Source organism: Scatophagus argus, chromosome 11 (genome assembly GCF_020382885.2).
Source record: "Scatophagus argus isolate fScaArg1 chromosome 11, fScaArg1.pri, whole genome shotgun sequence".
NCBI classification, from domain to species: Eukaryota; Metazoa; Chordata; class Actinopteri; family Scatophagidae; genus Scatophagus; species Scatophagus argus.
The window spans coordinates 12309500-12332072 of record NC_058503.1 but is presented as its reverse complement, the minus strand read 5'-3'; the positions used below and the strand labels follow the sequence as shown (position 1 = coordinate 12332072).

At 39.6% G+C, this 22573-nt stretch overlaps 2 protein-coding genes across 7 annotated transcripts; one reads left to right on the top strand and one right to left on the bottom strand.

Moving 5' to 3' along the window:
- Positions 1–958: 958 nt before the first annotated feature.
- LOC124067044 (Golgi reassembly-stacking protein 2-like) lies at positions 959–7438 on the top strand. Of its 4 annotated transcripts, XM_046404067.1 has the most exons (11): positions 960–1411; positions 2595–2675; positions 2770–2973; positions 3676–3762; positions 3847–3977; positions 4461–4593; positions 4712–4844; positions 5051–5134; positions 5219–5335; positions 5949–6073; positions 7247–7438. In XM_046404067.1, the coding sequence occupies exons 1-11, from the start codon at positions 1349–1351 to the stop codon at positions 7253–7255; spliced, it is 1167 nt and encodes a 388-aa protein (XP_046260023.1). In that variant the 5' UTR covers positions 960–1348; the 3' UTR covers positions 7256–7438. The 4 variants fall into 4 exon arrangements, with proteins under 4 accessions (XP_046260021.1, XP_046260023.1, XP_046260024.1 ...); XM_046404065.1 differs by having other exon boundaries at positions 959–1411; positions 5949–7438; XM_046404068.1 differs by having other exon boundaries at positions 961–1113; positions 5949–7438.
- A 228-nt stretch (positions 7439–7666) lies between these two features.
- Positions 7667–21806, bottom strand: tlk1a (tousled-like kinase 1a). Of its 3 annotated transcripts, none has more exons than XM_046404062.1 (22): positions 21668–21806; positions 17441–17564; positions 17249–17320; positions 16259–16297; positions 15727–15802; positions 15583–15626; positions 15281–15376; positions 15101–15187; positions 14884–14976; positions 14687–14797; positions 14461–14597; positions 12768–12956; positions 11910–11976; positions 10849–10946; positions 10517–10598; positions 10328–10419; positions 10031–10120; positions 9756–9925; positions 9517–9652; positions 9032–9143; positions 8838–8945; positions 7667–8724 (listed from the first exon to the last, which is right to left on the bottom strand). In XM_046404062.1, the coding sequence occupies exons 2-22, from the start codon at positions 17555–17557 to the stop codon at positions 8554–8556; spliced, it is 2187 nt and encodes a 728-aa protein (XP_046260018.1). In that variant the 5' UTR covers positions 17558–17564; positions 21668–21806; the 3' UTR covers positions 7667–8553. The 3 variants fall into 3 exon arrangements, with proteins under 3 accessions (XP_046260018.1, XP_046260020.1, XP_046260019.1); XM_046404064.1 differs by having other exon boundaries at positions 21678–21698; XM_046404063.1 differs by having other exon boundaries at positions 21390–21696.
- Positions 21807–22573: the final 767 nt, after the last annotated feature.

The following is a 22573-nucleotide window of genomic DNA, read 5'->3' as shown; positions in this document are numbered from 1 at the left end:
GTGATATGGTTAGTATGGTTAACATTAAGACTGTTGAATTGTTGATGCATTTAACCTCTTAACATACTCGTTGCTGCTAAGTCAGTCTGTTGTCTAATTTTATTGACGAACACCATTATGTTTCATGGGCTTGTCATGATTTGAATTAATGTTACCTCGCAACAGGAGCAAAAGCACAAAAGTCCCTTCTGAAATACTGTGCGATATTGTAACTGTTAGAGGAGGCGAGTGGAGATATTCATGTCCCAGTACCTCATAACTGTACAGCAGAACTGTACACAAGTAAATGTACTTCACCCTTTGGACCCGTGACCCAAACTCAAGTCATACTGCACAAATAAATAATCATTATTGAGACCCCCTAAAAATTAGGCTTGACTTGATTGGGCAAAAACAATAAGATCTCAACATTTAAACTGGTGAACATTGCATAGAACTGCAAATGTTCATATGAAGACAAACCACGTGAGGCAGGAATTTACTCCCAGGTCCCACTTTTATATATTTCCATGAAGTGCAGTGCACACATGGCCTCTCTTTTTTTATTGCACTTCTTGCATTTCTTTAGAAATATGCACTATGTGGCACAACATAACCCGAAGTAATTAAAGATCCCCTAAACACACGTTATGGAGAACAAAAGGTTCTCTCTTGTGTATCACATATGGCTTTTGCAGAAAAAAACAACTGACAATCACCACCTTAATATCCCCAAAATGGTACCTGATCCTTCTCTTTCATTACAAATTTCAGAATATATGAATAAGCAAACATTTTTTTATTTCACAAGTTTTGTCTGCTGGACACAGGATGTCCCCTACTTCACTGTTCAAGTCCATTCTCAGTACATCTGAGTTTCCACGTCACACCTGTGAATGTTGACTGCTGGACTAGGATTGGCTCCCAAACTATCTGTGATGTCATAATTGTTGATTGTAGGCTCCGCCTCTCGGAAGCTGACTTTCAATGAGCACAGAGAAAATTCACTCTTTCAGTATGAAGACGTCCTTCTAGTGTCAGACTGTGCACGTAGCTCATTATACACAGCAAAGGTCAAACAATTCACCTGTAGGAACAAGAAGAAAAACACCTTTTTGACTGTCTTACTTTAAGGTCTGACACTAGTTTTGACACAAACCCACAAGCAGCATTGTGCTTAAAATTCGACTGTAGCCTGTTTGTTGGAAATTTCGTGCAAATATGCAAAAGAAATTTCAACCCGAGGGGGTTAAACCACAGCGGAAGTGCTGGCAAGCAGGAACCGCAGGAAAACACAGCACCTTTGCGGATATGATCGGATCACTTGCTAACTAACATCCCGCCGTGACAGACACGCGTCCAGGGAAACATGGGGGGGTCTCAGAGTGCCGAGATACCAGGCGGAGGAACTGAAGGCTACCACGTCCTCAGAGTAAGAGCAGCTTTCATGTGCCAGTATTTTACTGTGAAGGCTGTCTGTGAGAGGGACCTCCTTGAGCTGCAGAGAGACAGCAGGTGCTAGCTGACGTTTTAGTTGTCGTGCTCTACAGCTAATTACTGATATCCATATGTTAATTGAATGGCAGTTTGATCGCTGATCTCTCCCGCTAATTTGTCACCCAAAACAGCTCACCGGCCCTACGAGCTAGCTGAATGGCTGTCAGCTGCTACAGCTAGCTTTCAAGACAGGTGTAGTGTAACCTGGTTGGTGTTATGCCCCACACTGGTGTAGTTGGGCTGTACTGAAAGTTCAAGAAAACAGCAAATTTTTTCCAGGTGTTTTCAAGCTGTATGAATTCATATAACCTGAGGTGGTTAATTAGTATTCAATCACGCTCTGTCGTTAACCACACGAGATGATTGTCTCTCGTCGGAGCTGTAAGTGTCAGTGAACGCCTCATTGTGAGTTCTTAGAAACTACAGAGTGGTTGTTGCCAGAATAACCGGTGAGGCTACTGACGGTGTGGATCATGAGTGTGTACGAGGTGTGTCACGATTGTCCTATAATGATGTTTATTATGATTTATTTTGTCTATAAAAATTACTCTCAGTGTAGACTAATATTCAGATTATTTTCTCAATTAACTGTTGAGCAAATGCTAATAAAAAAAAGTCTCCTGACATGTCCCTGAAGCCAGGGTTATCCAAACTGAAGCTTGCTTTGTCTAAATAACAGTCAAAATAAGAGTAGGGGTTTCTAACACAGCACATGACGCAAATGTAGTGGGCATGGAGAAGGTGTGTGGGAAGTAACAACACCATTTGTTTGCTTAACGTTTGTGAGACCGGTTTGAGCAAAGGTGTGCTTTGTGACATGGCACTTTATCCTGCTGGAAGAGGGCATTGGGTTGACTGTTGCTATGAGTGGAGGGATGCATATGATCAGCAACAATACTCGAGGTAGGCTCTAATCGTATTAAAGGGCCTAATGAGTCCAAAGTAAACTACCTGCAACTACCAGCAGCCTGAGCCGTTAACACAAGGCCGCAACGACCCGTGGATTCTTGTCGTATACAGATTTGATTCTGACCGTACTGTTTGCACATTAGACCAGGCCACGATTTTCCAGTCTTCTGCTGCCTATTGTCTTGTCTTTATGATGCTGTATCTTACAGGTGCAAGAGAATTCCCCCGGTCACCGTGCAGGACTGGAGCCATTCTTTGATTTCATCATTTCCGTTTCTGACACTAGACTGGTAAGTTTAATATAATGGCAGTTCTAAAACTCGCCAAAGCTATTGGACTCGTAAGTTTTATGACAGATGATTTGAATGTTTTCATCTGTGATAGAACAAGGACAATGACACCCTGAAGGAGATACTGAAGATGAATGCGGAGAGACCCATCAAGATGCTGTTATACAGCAGCAAGACTCTGGCGGTGAGGGAGACAACCGTCATTCCCAGCAGCCTGTGGGGCGGCCAGGGGCTGCTGGGGGTCAGCATTCGCTTCTGTAGCTTTGAAGGAGTCAATGAAAACGTTTGGCATGTCTTGGTGAGTGTGCTGCTCCATAGTGGAAATATCCTGAAACGTTCTTACGTGCATGCTGTTTAGGTGTTATACATGATTTTAGGGTGATGGATCATTCACAAAAGTATGGAGCCTCCTTGGTGTCAAAAAAAAAAAACCCCAAAAAAACACTCATGTAAATCTGTTTTGATGAGCAACTTCTGTCCACGTCTCTGCTGCTATCTATATGGATAATGTTAGCACAATAAAGTTACAATTCTAGTGAAATCTCGATGTGAATGTTATAATAATATAGATTATTAAAGACAACATGTAATCTTAATCAAAATTATGTCACTGTGTGAAATAGTAATATACAGACATGTGGGTGGAAGTCACCAATGTCATAGGAACAGACAGAGACAAGGGGGGAGAGAAATCGGCAGGTCAGTGAATGCAACACCCTTACAAATGCATCGAAAACCGTGGGCACAGATTTTATTCTCTCAGCTGACACCAGTGGGGCTCTGAATTGGAGTTATAAAGTTTTAACTGGGTTGATAAATACTGTATGCTGAGCATCACAGATTTAACAAAACATGACGCTGTATATTGTATATGTATTTTAGGCATTAATACGTCGAACTCCAAATTGTTCATAAAAAGTGATAGAAGTGTGACGTAATCAGCATTTTTAGAGGTTATTGCTATCACCAATTGTGTTTTACACATATTGTTCGAGTCCAGGAAGTCGAGCCAAACTCTCCTGCCGCCCTGGCTGGTTTGAGGGCCCACACGGACTACATTATAGGAGCCGACACCGTCATGAATGAGGTACTTGCTTTGCTTGATTAGTTGTAACGGTGACTTTAAGTTGGCAACAGGTTGACATGCTGTGTGTCTCTTCTCCTTCAACAGAGTGAAGATCTCTTCTCCATCGTTGAAACCTATGAGGGGAAGGAGCTGAAGCTGTATGTCTACAACACAGATACGGACAACTGCCGCGAGGTGCTCATCACCCCAAACAGCGACTGGGGCGGAGAGGGCAGGTATGAAAGCCATTCGTGAAATACCTGGACTTCCTTGTGTTGCCACTTGAGAGCCAGAGACTATGAAACCTTAACGTTTCAGGTGCGAAATCTCACCCTGAACAAACCCACACCTCCCAAACACAGACTTTAAATGGCAAAAAATAATCCCAAATATCATAATTTTGACTGTGAATTCTTCTTTAGTTTACCCGACCCTTCAAACTAAACAGAGAAACTGGGAGCATTCATTTTGTTTAATTTTACTGCATTTTATTTCATACAAACGTCCAGTTCATGTCCGTTACATGTTTTACGTTCAGATCTCCTTACTTTTCTGAGTAAGTGTTAAATGGAAAAAATAGCCTACAAACACAAATAATACACCACGTGATTTCACAAAGATTCTTTCAGTTTAAACCTTCATCTGAACATTTGGATTTTCCAGAATGTAAGGTTCTTTCAGGCTACTGTGATATGTTTGGTTATTTTCTGTCTCTTCAGTCTAGGATGTGGCATTGGCTATGGCTACCTGCACAGGATACCTATGATGCCATTTACAGAGGGCAAGAAGATCAGTTTCCCTGCACAGACCCCCAGTGAACCAGCTGCTCCGTCTAAAGATGGCTTCACAGAGGTAACCGTGCCTGTTAAACACAGAAATAACTGCATCCAGACAAAAACGTTATTTTCACGTCATCTTGGGTTCCAGATCTTGTGGGCGTTTATTGACTTTAGGTAACCTCTGTTACCAGGTCCATCTTTCTGCTGTTATTCCAACGGTTCCAGTCGCTGTATCTTCTTCTGCATCATCTGGATTAGAGCAGTCTTTGTCCAGCATATCAATCAGCTCTAACCTGACCTCTGGCATTAGCAATCTACAGACAGGTACTCTGTCATCTGACTGTTTAAAATATCCTGTTATTAAAATATATCAGCTATTAAATTAGTAGATAATGCAAATGGAAAATTCTACATATCCATCTTCACATCGAGATGTTGCTTGAAGCCAAAAGATACTTAAATACCTTTATTCACTGTATTTGTGTTTCTGTGTAACCTGACAATAATAGTTCTTATAAATCTTGTTTCAGGACTTCCTTCTGTCCCACCGAGCAGCCAAGTCACCTCCTCACACAGTGTCCCCCTGTCTGTCAATCCTGCTGCCACATTACCGGGTCAGTGGACATTATTTTTGGAGGTTATAGCTCCCCATGTGTGGTGGCAAAACCAGCAACTAACATCGTCTGTTTATTGCACAGGTTTAATGCCCTTACCTGGAAGTCTTCCACCCTTCCCTAAGTTACCAAATCTAAATATCACCTTGCCAGAAGTGGGCCAAGTGTTGCCACCTGGAGTTGGCGGATTACAACATGCAGGTATTTTTCAGTTCTCTGGCATGTTGCCCAAGTTACTCTTAATTAATCTTAAATGATGAGCCTGCTGTCTTTCTATATTTTTCTTAGCGTCCAGAAATTCCATGAAAAAGACCAAAACCAAGACTGAAATGATTATACTGGAAAGTATTTTATGTGTAGCCAAACTGAGTGACATTTTCCCACATAGTGAAATACACCAACACTGTAATCCCAGGTACACCATCCTGCTGTAAATCTTCTAATATGAATCTGCGATTTAAAATACAAGCAAATGCAGTATTTACTTGTTTATGTTTGGGGTAATATTTGCTTTTTTAAATTTCATATTCCTTACCTTTCTTAAAGATATATGTTCTCCATAACAAATTAACTTACAGTCAGGTGCCATAGATGCTAGTGAGACGCACAACCACATTGCTGGTCTTTTCATGGGATTTGGGATGATGGCGTTAATAGAAATACACATCATCTCAGGCTTTGTAGGAACAAATGTATAAATGCTATTTTCAACTGCGGCATTAAAGGATGAAATAGGTTATTCTACTCTGGGTAATGACTCCAAAGACACCTATGCATTATTAGGTAATGTTTTTGTTTACATTGTGCTCCACAGGTCTTCCACCTCTCACCCTGCCAGGTGTGGTCCCAGGTGTAACTCTGCCGCCATCTGACTTTGTTCTTCCTCCACTTACTGCTAATGCAGTTCCTACCGTTGCATTTCCTCCTTCGACTATTCAGGTGAACAGTACACCGACTAAAAGCTCCATCCCATCATCAGTTATTGCCTGTGAATCAATAAATATCCCAATTACTACAGACTCTTCTTAGCAGAGAGCATTGTTTAAGGTGGTCAGTCCGTTAGCTGCATCACACGGTTGCCAAACAGCTCCTGCACAGTGTTAGGATTGTTTTAAGTGTCTCAAGGATATTAGAACCACACTGCTGGTCTTCTTCCACTCAGCAAGTTCTCCCGTGAATGTGTGTCCAACAGAAGCAGTCCTCTGTCTGAAACACTTCGATTTAGCCTGGTCCTCCTAAACGCCCTCCTTTTTTTTTTTGAATGTGACTCAAAGAAGTATAAAATACAAGGGAAACGGGTTACTTTTAAGTGTGCAAGTCAGTACTTTTGTTTTTCTTTAGTGGTCAAACTAACAGTGGGATTTCTTTATCTTTTTCTGAACTTCTGCATCCCTCCTGATCCTTATGAACAGTGTGTGCATCTGGTCTGATGCAGTTAGAATATACAAGTTAGGGAAACGCTTTGCAGATAATGCAGGAAAGACAGACCATGTGAACATTAACAATATGCACTTACTGCTCATTACTCCTTTTAAGAAGATGAGCAAACATCTACCAACTGCATGTCAGCACAGCTGCTTTCCCTGGCTGAGGACATGGTTAATGCTTAGGCTACCACAACCCTTGTGGTTGAATCAAAGGACATTGTTAAGCCACATGGGATTTGAACTTGCAGTACTTCTGTCAGATGTGACAGGTATGTCACCAATACACCACTGGAGGAGTTCAGGGATGTATTTAGTTACATTAACTATAAACTAATAATCCTACTTCCATAATCATAGCGACTACAGCAAAGCCATGGATTTAGCCACAATCCCTGCAACAGCCACAGATTTATCATCTCATGGCTTTAGTCATAATCACAGCTGGTCTGTCTCAATCAGCCTAGGCAGCAGTCAGAGAGCTATAGGTTAAGCAGTTCTGCCAGTTATCTATCCAGCTACAATTATACAGCTGTGAGTGTGCCCACAAGCTCGGGTCACAACCAGCAGCAGTCCATATCTACATAAAACGGATCAGTTTCTCTATGGATCAGAGGGAGTGCAAAACTCATTTCAAGGTAATTCCTAACACTAAGAAAAAAGTCCACCGATTTTTTTTTTTTTAAAGGGGTACTGAAGAAACTACTGAAGGTCTTCTGGGGAAGACTGGACAGAAACTTATACTACTGGGGAATTTCCTTTAGAAAAGCTGCTTTGCCTTCTACAGTGTAGTGATCATTAAATATACAAGATGGTTTTGCCTAATAAATAATTTTTAAAATGAGAATGTTACCTTGATTAAACTGATGTATTTTCACTATGTCAGTCTCAGATCTCTGCTTTGTATTTTTATGCTCATCTCTCGAGTGTTTGTTTTAAGCAGTACCAAACAAAGCCACCGAGTGCCAGTATAATCTCAGGAACTGGAGACGAAAGCCAGCACAACGCACCCTGACTAGAGCTTATTAATCAAGTGATAAGCATTCATTTTTAACTTTATAATGGTTTTTAAAAACAATTTTTGAAAACAGGTTGATATATTCTGGAGTACAATTTTCCTGGCATTTATTATTCACTCTTAGCAGAACTGTACAATTTGTACCTGAAGTGGAACATACAGCCCTTGAAAAGTAAGAGCCACAATGCAGCAAATTTAAACACTCCAGGAGACTAGATTTACATGGGGAAATTTTAACTCTGTACATGTTACTGCTGCAGTTCAAAATTTGAAAATTCACCTGTACAGCATATACAGTTTCCAATTTATCTGTTAATAACTCCTGCATAGGATTTTATACATTTAATTTTTCTACATTTGGTTACTTTGTGCATTAAACGTAAGTACACAGCCCCGACCTACATGTCACTAGATGCCACTTGTATGCTACACGTTACATTCTCATGGCTAAGTAACTCAAATTAAAGCCTAACATTTGTGGAAAAACAACATTTAGCCAAATCAACAGTGAAATCTTTGTAGTTCTATATAACGATGACTGTCCTCTCCTCACAGTAAATTAACGTCTAGCAGCTGAATCATTTGCACCCTGGCAGGGCCACGTTATTTCACCTAAACGGCGGGCTGCCAAGTCTCCCTTCGGCCCTTTAAGGCTTTATCCATCTGCAACATCTGAACAGAGTGTCCAGTCACATTATCTTCAAGGTATGTTGTCAGTTTCAGTGCTTTTTTGGGACCCTCAAAAGATCCTTTTAAAAACATCCCTTCAGTGTCCCTCCATTGATCAAGCCCTGGTAAACAAGTAGAAGCCTGGCACAGGTCAGGAGGCCAGGTGAGATCTCCCCACCAGTGTCCTGCTCCTCCTGTTGCTGGCTGTTCCTTCTCCCACCAGCCCGAAGCTCTGCTAGGTGGGGAGCAACTTGGTCAGTTTGCCTTGTTTTTTTTTGTTTGTTTTTTTTTGTCACAGTACAAGGCTGTCAGTATGAGATGATACTGGAGGAGGCGAGTCCTGAGCCAGCAGCATTCATCTGTAGATTTCCAGAGGAGCTTGACCTCCGCATGTGAGGGAGCAGGTAAGGGTCGCTTCCCATCTGGCGAACGTCGATGCGGTCCTCCTTCCTGTATGCCAGACAGCGCCTTATGAAGGCCTGAGGAGGAAAGAATGAATCAAAAATTTAAGTCGTTTAAGATATTTTCTCTTTGATAATATGAGACGTATTTCAAAGAGGCTGAAATCCCTTTTGCATGTAAGTTCACCAACCTTCGCTTCATTACTGGCAACAGGTTTGACAGGGAATTGAACATCGGTAGCTTTCAGTATCGTGTTCTCCTGCAGGATGTCCTGTTGCGACTGATTGTGGCCAAAAGGCTGAAAGAGGAGGTGCAGTGCTTAATCATCAGGGAATACATTACAGAAACAGTAAAAGTGGAAATAATCAGTGTTGTGCTCCTTACCTTCCTTCCATACAGACACTGAAAGAAGATAATGCCCACAGACCACACATCCACCTTATTGGAGATCTTTGGAGGTTCTTTACCAACCACAAAACATTCGGGAGGCAAATACCTGGCAAAAATATTCAAGAAAAGTGTCCATTTTATGCTGAACAAATATTAGAGTTTACTTTTTATGTTGAGATATTACACATAAAACATCTGATCATTTGATAAAACATGATGCCAGTGTGAGATTAAACTACCCAATGGTACATTAAAATACTAAATCTTGGCTCCACTACAACCAGTTACAATAATAAGGTGCTGCTTAATAATATGTTAATAATATCTTAACACTGACAGGGACTGTTTCTAATACTTGTTGATAACACTTGGACTTTTGAGTTTTTGATTTTTTTTATGTATAATATATATGTACTTTTACTTAAGTATATGATCAAGACTGTCTGTGTTCCATGTATATGTGGGACATGTCTTCTCACCAGTATGTCCCTGCACCCTGTGATGTCAGGTCCATCCCATCTACACCATAGTTGTCGTCATCCATGATTTTGGACAAACCAAAGTCAGTGATTTTGATCTCCCCACAGGCTGTGCCATCCACCAACAAAATATTGCCTTGACATCAAAGTAAAAAATAGGTCAGCACACAAGAAAAAAAAAAAAAGGTATCCTACCAATTGGATGACTGCTTCAACCCTGTCTAGAAGAGCATGTTTACCTGGCTTAAGGTCATAATGGATGATGGGGGGTTTGATTTCATTTAGGTATTTTAGTGCGTTCACAATCTGCATGACTATGGACCGTGCCTCCTTCTCAGACATTAGCTTATGCTGTTTCAAGTAGAAATCCAAGTCATTGCCTTCGCAGTACTCCATGACAGTGCAAAACCTATTGAATGGATAGAAACTTGGTTAGAATTATGGCCTGCATCTAAGAGGAACCAGATAAAAGTGCTGGAAATGCATGAACAAAAATTTCTTCCAGTGCACTGACGTGTCTGTGTCCAGTGAGAAGTAGTCGTAAAGTTTCACGATTCGGGGGTGGTCCAGCTCCTTGTGTATTCTGTACTCTCGACAAGCATGCCTGTGGAGAGGAAGGTAATTAGGCTTCTATTAGCAACCAAAACATGAATGTGCGGGTGCTGTATTCTGCCAGGCATTGCGGCTTATGGAGGGGAATAACAATACTCTGAAAGCAAAGGACATAAGAACAACTTGTATGGCTCTTCACTTAAGACTAATTGTAGTATACTGCAGAGGAGGTTACGTATTCCCTGATGGGCCAACATACTTGTGATAGTTCTCTTTTTTCTCTTCTCTCCAGTTCTTGTTAAGTTGGTGGATTTTCACAGCAGCGTATCGTTGCTCAATCAAGTCGAAAGCCTGCACAACATAAACACAAAAAGTTTATACTTGAAAAGCAACATTTGGTAAGAGTTTCGTTTTATTTTGAAACTCACTACATAAACATTTAATGTACCTTGTAAACTTCACTGAAGCCCCCTCTTCCCAGAAGGTGTAGGAGCAGATATCGTTCATTCAGTGTTGGGTGATCTTTAAATCTTTGGATGAAGAGGAAAAAAAAAAAAAAAAACACACGCACACATCACACTTGCAGACATAGACCTGGGTGTCAATGACAAATTTTTCAACATTAGATTTGCTGTGCTGATACATATGGAAAAAGACAGAAAGCTTCATCCAGTTAGCAGTTCCTTAATATCAGCATTATGGATGAGGATACTGGCCTTGTGTGAACATTATGTACCAATGCCAATGTGGTAACCGTCAAAGAAATTGATTCAGACTCACTGTGAGCTGTCTTCGTTATTTATTCTCTTCAGCTCCCGAATGTGAAGGTTGCGCACCCTCTCTAGACGCTCCAACTCCGCCTGGATCTCAGCTTCTTCCTATAAATGATTCAAGCACACAAACACACAGACACACAAGGAACTTCAGAGCTCGGAGTACAAGGAAAGGAGCTCATCAAAACCCACTTGTACACAGCTGACTAGTTCTGTATTAAATATTAACGGTTGAATTGGTACAGAGTCTGTCAGGGGGTGCCTGTGATGCTTATTCATCGGGAAAACAATGAATACATCGACAAACGAGAGGCTCACTCTATCCTTAGGGTGATTCACACAAAAGGAACAGTGGTTTCAGCTCAGGAAACAGGAGAATGAAGCTGAATGTGATCAACCATCCTCATATGGAATACAAAGATTTGGTACATTTAATAATTTACCAAGTCCAATTGGGTTTTAAATTCTCCTACAGCCAAAAACAATTTTCTCCTTGTTCCTGCACTTGAACGTTTTGCTCCAATGTGTAGACCAATATATGTGCAGAGTGCTACACTATAAGGCTCTTTTCGCATTTATTGCCGATTCTGTGCTCAGTGAAAATCTGATATAAAGATGAGTATGATGTGCAACATCACAAATCATTTGGAAGTGCGATGTGGAAACTTGAAGCCTCCAATGTACAAATACTGAGAATGGATGTTACAGTGAAGTAAGAGACATCTGCTCTGTATCCAGCAGTTAAACTTGTGAAACGAAAAATATTTGCATATTCATATATTCTGGAATTGTTTTAAAAAGGAGAGAAAAAAAAAAAACGGGTGCCGTTTTAGGGACTTTAATGTGGTAATTATATCCCTTTGAGCAAAAACCATGTTAGATATGTGTTACAACTGTGGAAGGGATATTTAACTTCTAAATTGGGTAAAAGTGCCCTGTATCTCTACTATTCAGTCCTGGATGAATTGAGTAACTATGCGCGCACTGCACAAGAACATAAATTCCCCACCAAACAAATAAAAAAAATGGTCTGATGAACTGTTGCTGCTGCTTCAGCAGTGGGCAAACCTTTTTGAGATGTCCAAGTCGCAGTTTGAAGATTTCTTCCTGTTCATGGTACTCTGCTAGGGTCAGCCTAGGTAAAGAGAGAGATATGCCTTTGTCAACAGTATCTCCATTTTTACTTAAATTTGTACATTCATTGCTGTTAAACCTGCTTTACAACAGCTCGCTATGCAACAGAATAAAGGAATACATCAGCAAGCAATGATTCTGAGTTCGAGACCTTTGCACTGAACAGAAGGAAGCAAAATTAACTAAAATTAAAACTAAAGTTGTGAGATGGTTTCAGACTTAATAAAGGTGAGCAAAGTCACTTCAGTTTCATTACCCTTCCTTCAATGAATCTGAAGGAAACACATTGTGTGTGTATATGTTCAGGGGTTAGCGCAGGATGTGTCCTGCGAGTATAAACAACAATTGCTCAAAGACATCTCGAGTTACAAGCAAATATGTGATAGGCCACGCCAACATGCACCAATCTATATGCTATTTTAGGTTTTGGTCAATACTTGTGGGTCAGGCTCAAAATGGTCTGGTGTGCCTTTTACCAAATGTGACCTGAAGATACACATATTCACTGTATAATGGCTGGGAACACTGTTAGAGATGTATTTCACTCCTGCATATCACTTCCAAATACTGGGACCAAGCTTCATGATTTTAGCTCATTCCAATTCACAGAAATTTGAGCAGATGAAGCATAAATACTACTGCTATTATAAACGTATATATTTTATAATATACAAATTATTATAATATATATATTGTTTTTTTTAAAAAAAAAAAAAACACACTGAAACCTATAGACTGCCTTTGCAGCCTCTGGCTGCTCAGATATCTGATTTATGCAAGGCCTGAACTTACAGCTGAGGTAGGCTGGGTTTTACAAAGGGATCACTTTCTGCTCCATTCACTGCCTTGGTTTTGCGTTGCTTTGGCTCAGAGTTTGTGGTTGGTGCTTGGGAGTTGCTGGAGGATGGAGGTTTCCTCTTGGCTAGAAGTTTTCTCTGCCTCTCAATGTCCTCTCTCTGTTGGTTTATCCACTCTTGCTGTCTGTAGATGGAAAGCAGTAGGTTTTGTTAGGTAAGATGAGGACTTTTCTGTACCTGTGTTTAACTGCACCAAATTATGTAATTTTGAAGATGATCAGCAAATATGAAAACTGTAGTGCTAGTGGGATTGTGGTGAGGAGCTCCACCCAATTATACTACAGCTGACATCACATGTAGAGAAGCTGCCAAGCACAAAACTATTACAGCCTACATATCAGATCTCATGTTTAAAGTGGAAACAGACAATGTTTTTGCTTAAAATTTAACATTATGAAGTAAACACTGACTGCAAAGTTCACTATATAGACAAAAGTATTGGGCCACCTGACAATTACACCAACAGGGACTTTGTGGCTATAACAGCTTCCACTCTTCTGGGAAGACTTTCCACATGATTTTATGTTTTTGTGGGGAATTATTGCCCATTCTTGCAGTACAGCATTTGTGAGGTCAGACACTGATGTTGGACGAAAAGGCTTAGTTTGCAAACTCTGTTCCAGTTCATCCCAAAGGTGTTTGATAGGGTTCAGGTCAGGGCTCTGTGTGGGCCTGTCAAATTCTTCCACACCAAACTCATCCAACCATGTCTTTATGGACCTTGCTATGTGTACTGGGGCACAGTCATGCTGGAATAGAAAAGGGCCCTCAACAAACTGTTGCCACAAAGCATAGCACTGTCCAAAATGTCTTGGCATGCTGAAGCATTAAGATTTACCTTCACTGGAAGTAAAGGGCATAACCCCTGAAAAACAGCCCTATCCCAATACTTTTGTCTATATAGCGAAATGACACCATCCACATTGATAATGGTTGGCTGGCTACTGGCTGGAATTGGGCCCAGAAAAAAAAAAAAAGACGTCTGCACTGGCAGCACAAAGGTACCTTAACCTGTAAGACACAAGTTTTAGTGCATTTGCTAGTATCTAACGTTTTAAGTTGATTATCACCTTAAACCAGAACAGAAATTACTACAGGCAAAAAAAATCATAAAATCATAATCAGAGTTCAGTCATAACACCAAAAATACACTGTACTACTCCTGCAAGGCTCTTTACAGCATTCTCAGCCAAATGGCAATAAAACAAGATGGTAGCTAGTGGGGTGCAAGATGGCGGAGTTATGCCTAGTCAGGAGTAGTTAAGAAGAGCAGTAGTGTATCAGAGATAATCTGACCAAACAGAAATTACAGACAGCTCTCACAAAAGGACTTGAAGTTGGGAGAGAGACTACTTTTCACTGTGAAGGGGACCTGGTGTTGCTGCCTGCTGAGTTAGTGAATAAAAAACAAACAAAAAAAACACCCAGTAGCACTATAGTGGAAAACTCAACTTTATGTGAATGTACTACAATGTGAGAGACAACAAGGCAAAAACAGATACTTCAGTGTGGAATGTTTCTGAAAACAGTGCTGCTATGAAGATAAATAAAAATGAAAAAATATCTAGTAACAAAAAACAAGTAGAACATGATAAATCCCAATGACAATCCCACTAAAAGCCTCTTACTTCACAAGGTTTTGGAACGCATAGCCATCAGTCCACTGTTCTGTGAATGAGGCTCCATGTCTCACTGTAGTGAAATGGCCTAAACGAAGTCTATCCTGCATGCTTTTCTCCCGGCAGGCCTGCTTCTCCTGGGTACTCTGAAGAACCAAGAAAGCTCAGGTTTGCATGCAGGTTCACAGAAAGAGCAGAATTGTTAAGAAAAGGGTTAAGAAAGATAAACATTTACCTTTTCTATGAGCAACTTCTTGCTCATGGTGATACATTTATTCAAGCGTTCCTTGTACTTTTCAAGTAACTTTTGTTGTTCATCTATCTGTCTCCTGAGATCACAGTTTGCCTATATAGAAGAAAAATAACTCATCAGCAGCTGCACAAATTAAGTTACTCTCCAATCCATGAATTATATATTTATTTTCTCCTTACCCTTAGCAAATCATCTATTCTTCCCTCCTTCTTCTCAAGGTCTAGATTCTTAGTGCTTTCAAGGGCAGCCAATTTCAAAACTGTAAGATCAGTCTAGAGTAGGAAACAACAAAAATTCTTTAAGCACTTGAGCAGCAATCTCAAAAACACATTTCAGAGCAATTACAAAAGAACAATGGCGTCTGGACAAACCGCAGTCCCCCCCACCCCCCCTTACCTGAACAAATTTGACTGCTTGTTGCTTTGGATGCGTCATGTGGTCCCCAAAAGACAGACTAGTAGGTGATGAACTATTTTGTCTAACCTGCAACAGGAGAGAGGACATTTCTTTTATGTCAGGGCAACACAAAACAGCACAGCAAAGGAGATTTTGAGTACAAATATTGGCATAACTTACGGCTGTGCCCTGAGTGGAGTGGGAATGTGAGTTCTGGGGCGAACGAATCACTGGTGGGAGACCTCTTACTGGACTGGACCCATTTCCTCCCTGGAACTAAATGGTTAAGAGAGAAAAGTGAGATTACTGCCTTGCATTTGATAAAAGCAGACCCACCAGCAGCTCACTTTCTTTCACAGTTGAGTTATTTTAGAGACAGAAAGGATTATGGCTGAGATGTTGAAAGGCTGATAAAGCATGTATTAGTCACTCAAGAGCTCCTTTTAATGTTTGAAACATCTGACACTACATTGAACACTTACATCAAAATAATCGCTTATTTTGGGTCCTCGCACAATTGATTTCCCTGTGAAGATGAAGGATGGAAAAGAGTGAAATTAAAACATTTCCAAGAAAAACTGCAAATAAAGGCAGAAATGTAACCACTTTAAGTCAAAGACACTCACCTTGGCTGCTCTCTGATTGGATCTCAGGTTTTCTTTTTCTGCCTCTGGCTGTTTCTGACTGTTTCTTTTCTGGGGTCTGAAAGAAAAATTTGAGTCTTGTAAAACAAATCCTGCACAAAAAAATTGTTTTAACCTTTACCAGGACTTATTGTGTCTGTAAATGAATAACAACACTATGAATGTATTATATCTTTAACAATAATTTACTTTGGCTTGTATAGCTGCTCTCATTGCAGTATCATGTCCGTCTTGTTTTTCAGCAATAACCAGATATTAACTGTCCACTGATCTTATGCCCATCTAATCTATTAACTCTGCAACACATTCTGATGTAATAACTTATATCCTGAATTATTAAAAAATATTTACACTGACTAAGGAAGAAATAATTGGTCAATAAAAGACAGCAAATTGGGCAAAGAGCACGCTATGACATGCAACAGAGCTCATTTGTAAATGAGCTGGTGACAGTTGCGACCAGGTGACATGTGCTTCAAGCATTCAGCTGCCATGGCATTTATCATATACCTACCGAATAAGCAGGAGAACTGCCTCTTTTCACGTCTGACCCCTATTAAGTGAGAAACACAAAAATTCTAGGTAAATACCAGAAAAAAAAGTAGCAACAGCATTTGGGCATAACCACAAAATTCTGTTTACAAGACAGTTGAAGAGCTTCTAGTTCATCATTACTTCATTATGAACAGACTTTGTTTAAAAAAAGAAATTAAAAAAAGAAGTCTAGAAAAGTAACAGGATAAGTCAGCAAATATTAAACAAACAGATTACAATCCTAGATTATATTCATAATCTTAATTTATCAATAATAATTAATTAGAACTACTATTTTACAAACTTAATGATGACCAAATCCAACCAACTTTGTACAGTTGAGCCATTTATCAGCCAAGTTGTCCTTCATGTATCATAGGCAATGATGTCAGGAGAGTTCCCTGAGTAACCAGATTTCATTTTTTGTTCAAGTATTCAAAATCAATTCAACTGGTCAAAATAATGGGTTAAAAAACCCTGCAAAAACATGTTACTATAGCCTTCAGACAAATAACAACATGGCGGCAGAACAAAACATGAGGCTGCAGTGGTGTGGGTGTGTTGCTAGAGCATACAGGAGGAACATAAAATATGAACACGGAAATCTGGTTTGAAGGCTTATTAATATTGGGACACAGCATGAGAGTTGGCATCCCATACTGTCCTGATGCAGGGGTCTGAAACAAATGGGGAAGCCTTTGCTGGTCTGAATGCAGTCCTGCACAACTTGCTTTGGGTCTAATTCATTGGAGGGAGAGTCCCAAAATGTAGCCAAATGTCCAGCAGATTGAGGACATCTAGCGAACAGTCACAGAGTCTGGATGATGGTGTTCATGATGACTATATGCTAAAATATTAACGGAATATCAATATTAACACACTTCTACATAAAATCAACTATTATATATTAACGATTCTTCAGATTTTTCAAGTCCATGTAAATACAGTTAGTGTCAATATTTTAATGTACCTCTGATTCCTTGTCGCTTAAGGATCCTAAGCTTCCAAAACTGTGATTTGAACATTCATTGTTGGTCAAACCCTGGTTAAAAAAAAAAAACAAAAAGATGAATTTTAGGATAGCACTTAGTGTGGATACTACAACTAAACAGTATTTTTACCAATTATGTACAAACACTGACACTGCTAAATATTAACTCACTTTGGTTCCCCCGCTTGTGCTGCCAGTGCTGCCCCCTGTGCTGCCGCTGACCCCGCCCATAAAGCGTGCCTCCAGCAGCTCCTGTCTTCGGGGGTCCAGGCTGTGCAGCTCCTCCATGGTGCCTCTGAGGATTAGCAACGATTCACAGTATGTCTCAGTAATTCAACGACCAACTTAATTGCCCATTCAAGAGCGCATGACTCAGTGGCAATGAGCTTGAGAGCATAGTTATGATAAATGCAACTTATTTTTGCAACATAAACAATTTCAAACCCTGACAGGTGGCGATGTTTTAGTCAAGACCAGAATATAGGTCAAGACCAGTTTTATGCCCATTTCCCAACGGTATATGCAAGACAGGTTTCATTCTATTTGTGTAGCACAGAGGTAATCAAGATTTTCATCATGTGTATTCTTATTACCATAAGCAGATCTACATATAGCAGCTTAATACTGCAACAAGATCACCAAATAATTTATTAGAACCCAAAATGCAGCATACAAGTGCAGAGGTAACAGACAGCTCTGCGCCGTCAATCCAAGAGCAATGTATCAACTGCTAGGCGCTGATGAATACTGTGTTTCTGTGGGACTGTTACGTGAGCTCCCTGAGCTTTAGTGTTATTGCAGACTCAGAGGGGTCTGCCCATTACACCTTTGCTTTAATGAGACAACCATTTTGAATCTGCACAGGAATCAATTTCAGTGTATCAAAACATAATTGAGAAATTCTTCTTAATAAAAAGGGCAAAATCATAGCAGCTAAGAATAGAGTCCACTTACAGTCAAACACTTATTTTTAAAGACGTACACCAATCAAATAATCAAATACAGTGTAACAGCAGCATGTGAAGTTAATCAGTAGATGAAATATACCAAATAAACTAGAGGCACACTATGATGCTATCTAATAATGAACACACATATCTCTCTCTCTCTCTCTCTCTCTCTGTGTATATATATATATATCTATATATCAGCTAAAACATGAGGCTGGTATGAGGGCTTCAGTGAAATCAAGCACTGCTCCAGGGAACCGACATCAAAATTACTCATAACAAAACAAGGACAAAAAAAAAATCTCTTTTAGAAATCTCTTAAACAATTCTCAGCTAAATGAGCTGTTCAGACAACCACATTCTGATTACAACACATTTATTATTTAAAAACCACTGACTTAGAAGAAGTTGTAGAAAGTGAGGTATTGCTATTGTGCAACTTCCTTGTTGACATATGCAAATAATAAATATGACAGCACATGCCAAGTTTCACATCTCTAAACAATCTTCAACCATCTTAGATCTGAATTTGGAATTAATTAAGGCCCAAGTTACAGTGTCTGACATATTGCGCATGATACAAGCCTTAGCAGGAAAGGCTAAACAAAAGGCCATTCATTATATCCTCTAAAACAAAAACACAGTCTACTCTTGAGTTATACATTACAGGGCCAGGGCCAGCACACAGGCCCACTTCAGTGTGCAACATGAAGCCACTAGAGAAATGTGTCCTAACAGGTATAATTCAGCCAACTCACTAAATAATATAGACCTGTAACTATTTTCCAGATCGCTGGAATAAAGAAAGTTTTTCAAATTTTAAAATAACCTCCATGGTGATAGTTTTGTACAACTTTTTGATTCAGTGTTTTTTTTTTTTTTGACAGAATATGTGACTGACTAACCACTTGGTCACTTACCAAGTAGTAACACACAGGAGTAAATCAGAATTGCAAATAATGCAATTTTCTAAAACCATATTTACTGATAGTCATTATTACCAATGATTCTCTGTATATATTCTCTGTATATCATTTGAAGCAGTGAACTGAAATGCTATGAAGTAGCAATCAAAGATTATCACATTATCAGCCACTACTCTCCCTTAGAGACACTTATGTAGGTTAATAAAATGTCAAAAGGACAAATCTTTAAGTAACAATCAGACAGGTCTATTTCCTCTTCCCAAGAGACAACAAAACAACTTGTAACATTTCCAATTATGGATGAGTCTATGACTTCTAATTAAACTTGCAATCTGTTTTGCTAAAGAATTCATCTACCACAGTCATCGGTCTTATACAACTATGAGCTGCCTGTGGCATCTGCACTTATTTGAGGTCAAACCAAACTGCAGGAAAAAAAAAAGATGCAGAACATATGACTTTGAATCTTGGCATTAATTAACAAGGTTATTTTGCAACATAAATGCAACAGTATTAAATATTTAGACCTGTACTCATGGAGGCATACAGAGACAAGCCTTCCCACTTCATATCCAAACAGTTCAAATGAATACTGTCCACCTCACTACAGTTTTACAGCCAAGTAAAACTCATGTAGTGAATAAATGACTGGCATGTTCAGTGTTTGCCGTTTCGTCATAACTTCAACATAAGCACTGCAATATTTGCTAGAAACACTGCTGTACACATTCAGCCGACCCTGTTAAAATTAAGTGATTTAACCTCCAAAAACAATAAGCTTTACAAGAAACTACAATCCTCCCGACAGCTGCTATTCTGAACAATCTTGGTCTTAACTCAGATAGATCCAAAACCATATCTCATTTTTCACCCGGAATGTTTGTGCCATAAATACAAATTAGATGTGCGGTGTTTCTCAACATGAAGGCCTTAGGGCACAACTATTATCTATATTCAAGCCCCTGCAGGAACAAGTGGTTGAACCCTTACAACTCTTGCTGTGGATGTCATTTTAACTCCGTGCTGCTCAGTCAGCAGTGACCACCTGTTCATAGCAGACACTTGAAAAAACTTAAAAAAAAAAAAACTGTCATAAACTGGCTTGCATTATCTCCACTGAGGTCCAATCACTGGTAATTTCACCTTAAAAAACAAAACAAAACTAAAACTAATGCAGGCAACCCAATTTTCATTTGTTACAAGTATCATACTGATGTGAGCAGCCATTGTTGATAAATGTCAATCAATGCATGCAACACCGACAATACAAAGAAACAGAGGAGCTAACGTATCCAAAGCTTTTAAATCCGCCGTCATTACAATGCTCCAGTGAAAACTACACGGGGAGCAACGAGGCGTAATTATTCAAAGTGACAACTACCCTGGGTCACTAAAAATGACAAAATAAGCATCAGTTATTTAATTATGTGCATGTTAGCATGCTGCACAATCCATAGCAGTCTGTGTGCCGTGAGTGCCTCTTCGTTTTTGTTAGAGCATCTAGCGTTATACGAATACTTGGCTCTTTACTCCAAGTTAGGTCAAACAAGGCTACCGTCCATCCAACGCAGTAGCATCTATAGCGAGGGGCTATCTTAAAGACAATGACTGCACTTAATATGGCTACTGTCATGTTTAAAGCCGACCTAAGACTCTTCGGTGCCGTTGATGTTGATTAAGGTCTGTTGCATAAATATTGGGAGAATTTTGGTAGGGAAACACCACAGTCACCACACAAAAGATCGCTAACAGTGCAATGTATTTCTAACTTATACATCGCTTGCTACAAGCTCGATGATATAACGTTAACCATCATCAAAAACGCTTTGGTTCTCTCCTTACATTTACTGATCCCTTTTATATCTAAACTACCTGTAACTTGACTAACGTTAGTGTTTGCTCTTATAACGACAGCATGCTTAAAGACGGCTGCACCGACTATTGCAGTAACGTTGACCTTTCAGCTCTCGTAAAGGTTTAACGCCATTATGCACATATTTGTCTTCAGGTTACTACACTGGCCTGGGCACAGAGAGAGACGGTCCCGTGTCCTCCGTGCTACTAGCTAGCCAAACGGGCTCAATTGACTTTGGAGCTGACGCGTTACTGTAATGTTAGCAAGCAAGCAGGTTTCGCCACTAAGATTTGTTCGCTCGTTTTAATACAATTTCCTTTCGTTCTGCACAAAACGACCTAAACGAGCAAGTAGAACAGATATATGCGTTTTAAAACGTTTCACGATACCTTCCTGGGCCTTCACCACTGCCGAGATATGTTGCTGAAAACACAGTCCGTGTTGGGGACGTGGAGAGCTGGGACCAAAGATGGCGTCCCCTCCAAACTTCCACTACTTTGGACACTCATCAAGCTACTTTTCGTGTGTTGGCACTGCGGCGCACACGGCTAATCTTTCACATAGTATGTGAAGTTAAACGACTGGTATCATGCAGCTATTTTTAAACGGGAACAGTGACTGCCACTGAGTGAAAATGTCTACTTATTATCAGTTTTAGGGCACAAACCTCTTCACACCTCGGCACTGCGTCCTGGCTCCAGGGCCACCTCTCCGTCTTTAAGTGGTTGCCTATGAAACGTCATGCATCGTGTGCAAATTTCTTATCGCGAGGGTGATTTCATTTTTTTTTTGTTAACGTCGACTATGACGCGAGAACAAAAATCCAGAGGTAGAAAGTACTTTTAAATTAACCACATTGCACATATGAACGGTGCATGACAGCATTTTGCGTACAGGTCGTGGACTTATGGAAATTGTGATGTTTAAAAAACTTAAAAGAAATATGTGATCTTTTCTCTTTAAAAAATTAAAGGGCCAAGTGTTGGATGACATCAAAAGATCAAGGAAGCCCGTTTAATTCTAATAATTATGAGAAGTACAAATTTAATTTTGACTTATATGTAAATATATGTAAAATTTTAATAAAAATATACTTTATCAGTCATGAGAACTCAAACTTATGTCCTGGTTTTGACGATTTAGCAATTTATAATTTTGACTTATGACAGCTTTAGTTACTATTTACTTTTTAGATTACAATTTTTATTCTTTTTGTCCAGTAAAAACCATGTACGTCTAGTGATTTCTAATTTAAATTTTTCTGACAAACTGATGTGTTACATGTTCCTTTAAGGGTGGAGAACATCTAGTTCGGAAGAATGGATGAACCATTTTTTGTATTGTTACAAAGCTGAAAACATGTTTTTCTTATCTCTTGAAAAGTTGACTTTTTACAAATGCATATGAGAATCTTATAGATATGATAAACTGATGTCTTACAGCAGTAAGATGAAACATACACATTAATACCTGAGTAATTGGAAATTAAATGAAAGTACTTATACTTAAGTAAAGATTGGTGAGGTATTTGCTCAGTGTGGCATTGCTACTTTTACTTAATGAAAGGATCTAA

Bases quoted from the DNA above. Each gene is read 5' to 3' on its own strand.
- LOC124067044 (XM_046404065.1), top strand. From the start codon at position 1,349: ATGGGGGGGTCTCAGAGTGCCGAGATACCAGGCGGAGGAACTGAAGGC. The intron at 2,974-3,675 runs GTGAGTGTGCTG...GTTCGAGTCCAG, and splicing joins AAAACGTTTGGCATGTCTTG to GAAGTCGAGCCAAACTCTCC. The intron at 3,978-4,460 runs GTATGAAAGCCA...CTGTCTCTTCAG, and splicing joins GACTGGGGCGGAGAGGGCAG to TCTAGGATGTGGCATTGGCT.
- tlk1a (XM_046404062.1), bottom strand. From the start codon at position 17,557: ATGGAGGAGCTGCACAGCCTGGACCCCCGAAGACAGGAGCTGCTGGAG. The intron at 14,598-14,686 runs GTAAATGTTTAT...TTGGTTCTTCAG, and splicing joins AGAAGTTGCTCATAGAAAAG to AGTACCCAGGAGAAGCAGGC. The intron at 8,725-8,837 runs GTTGGTGAACTT...TTTCCTCCTCAG, and splicing joins TTGCCAGTAATGAAGCGAAG to GCCTTCATAAGGCGCTGTCT.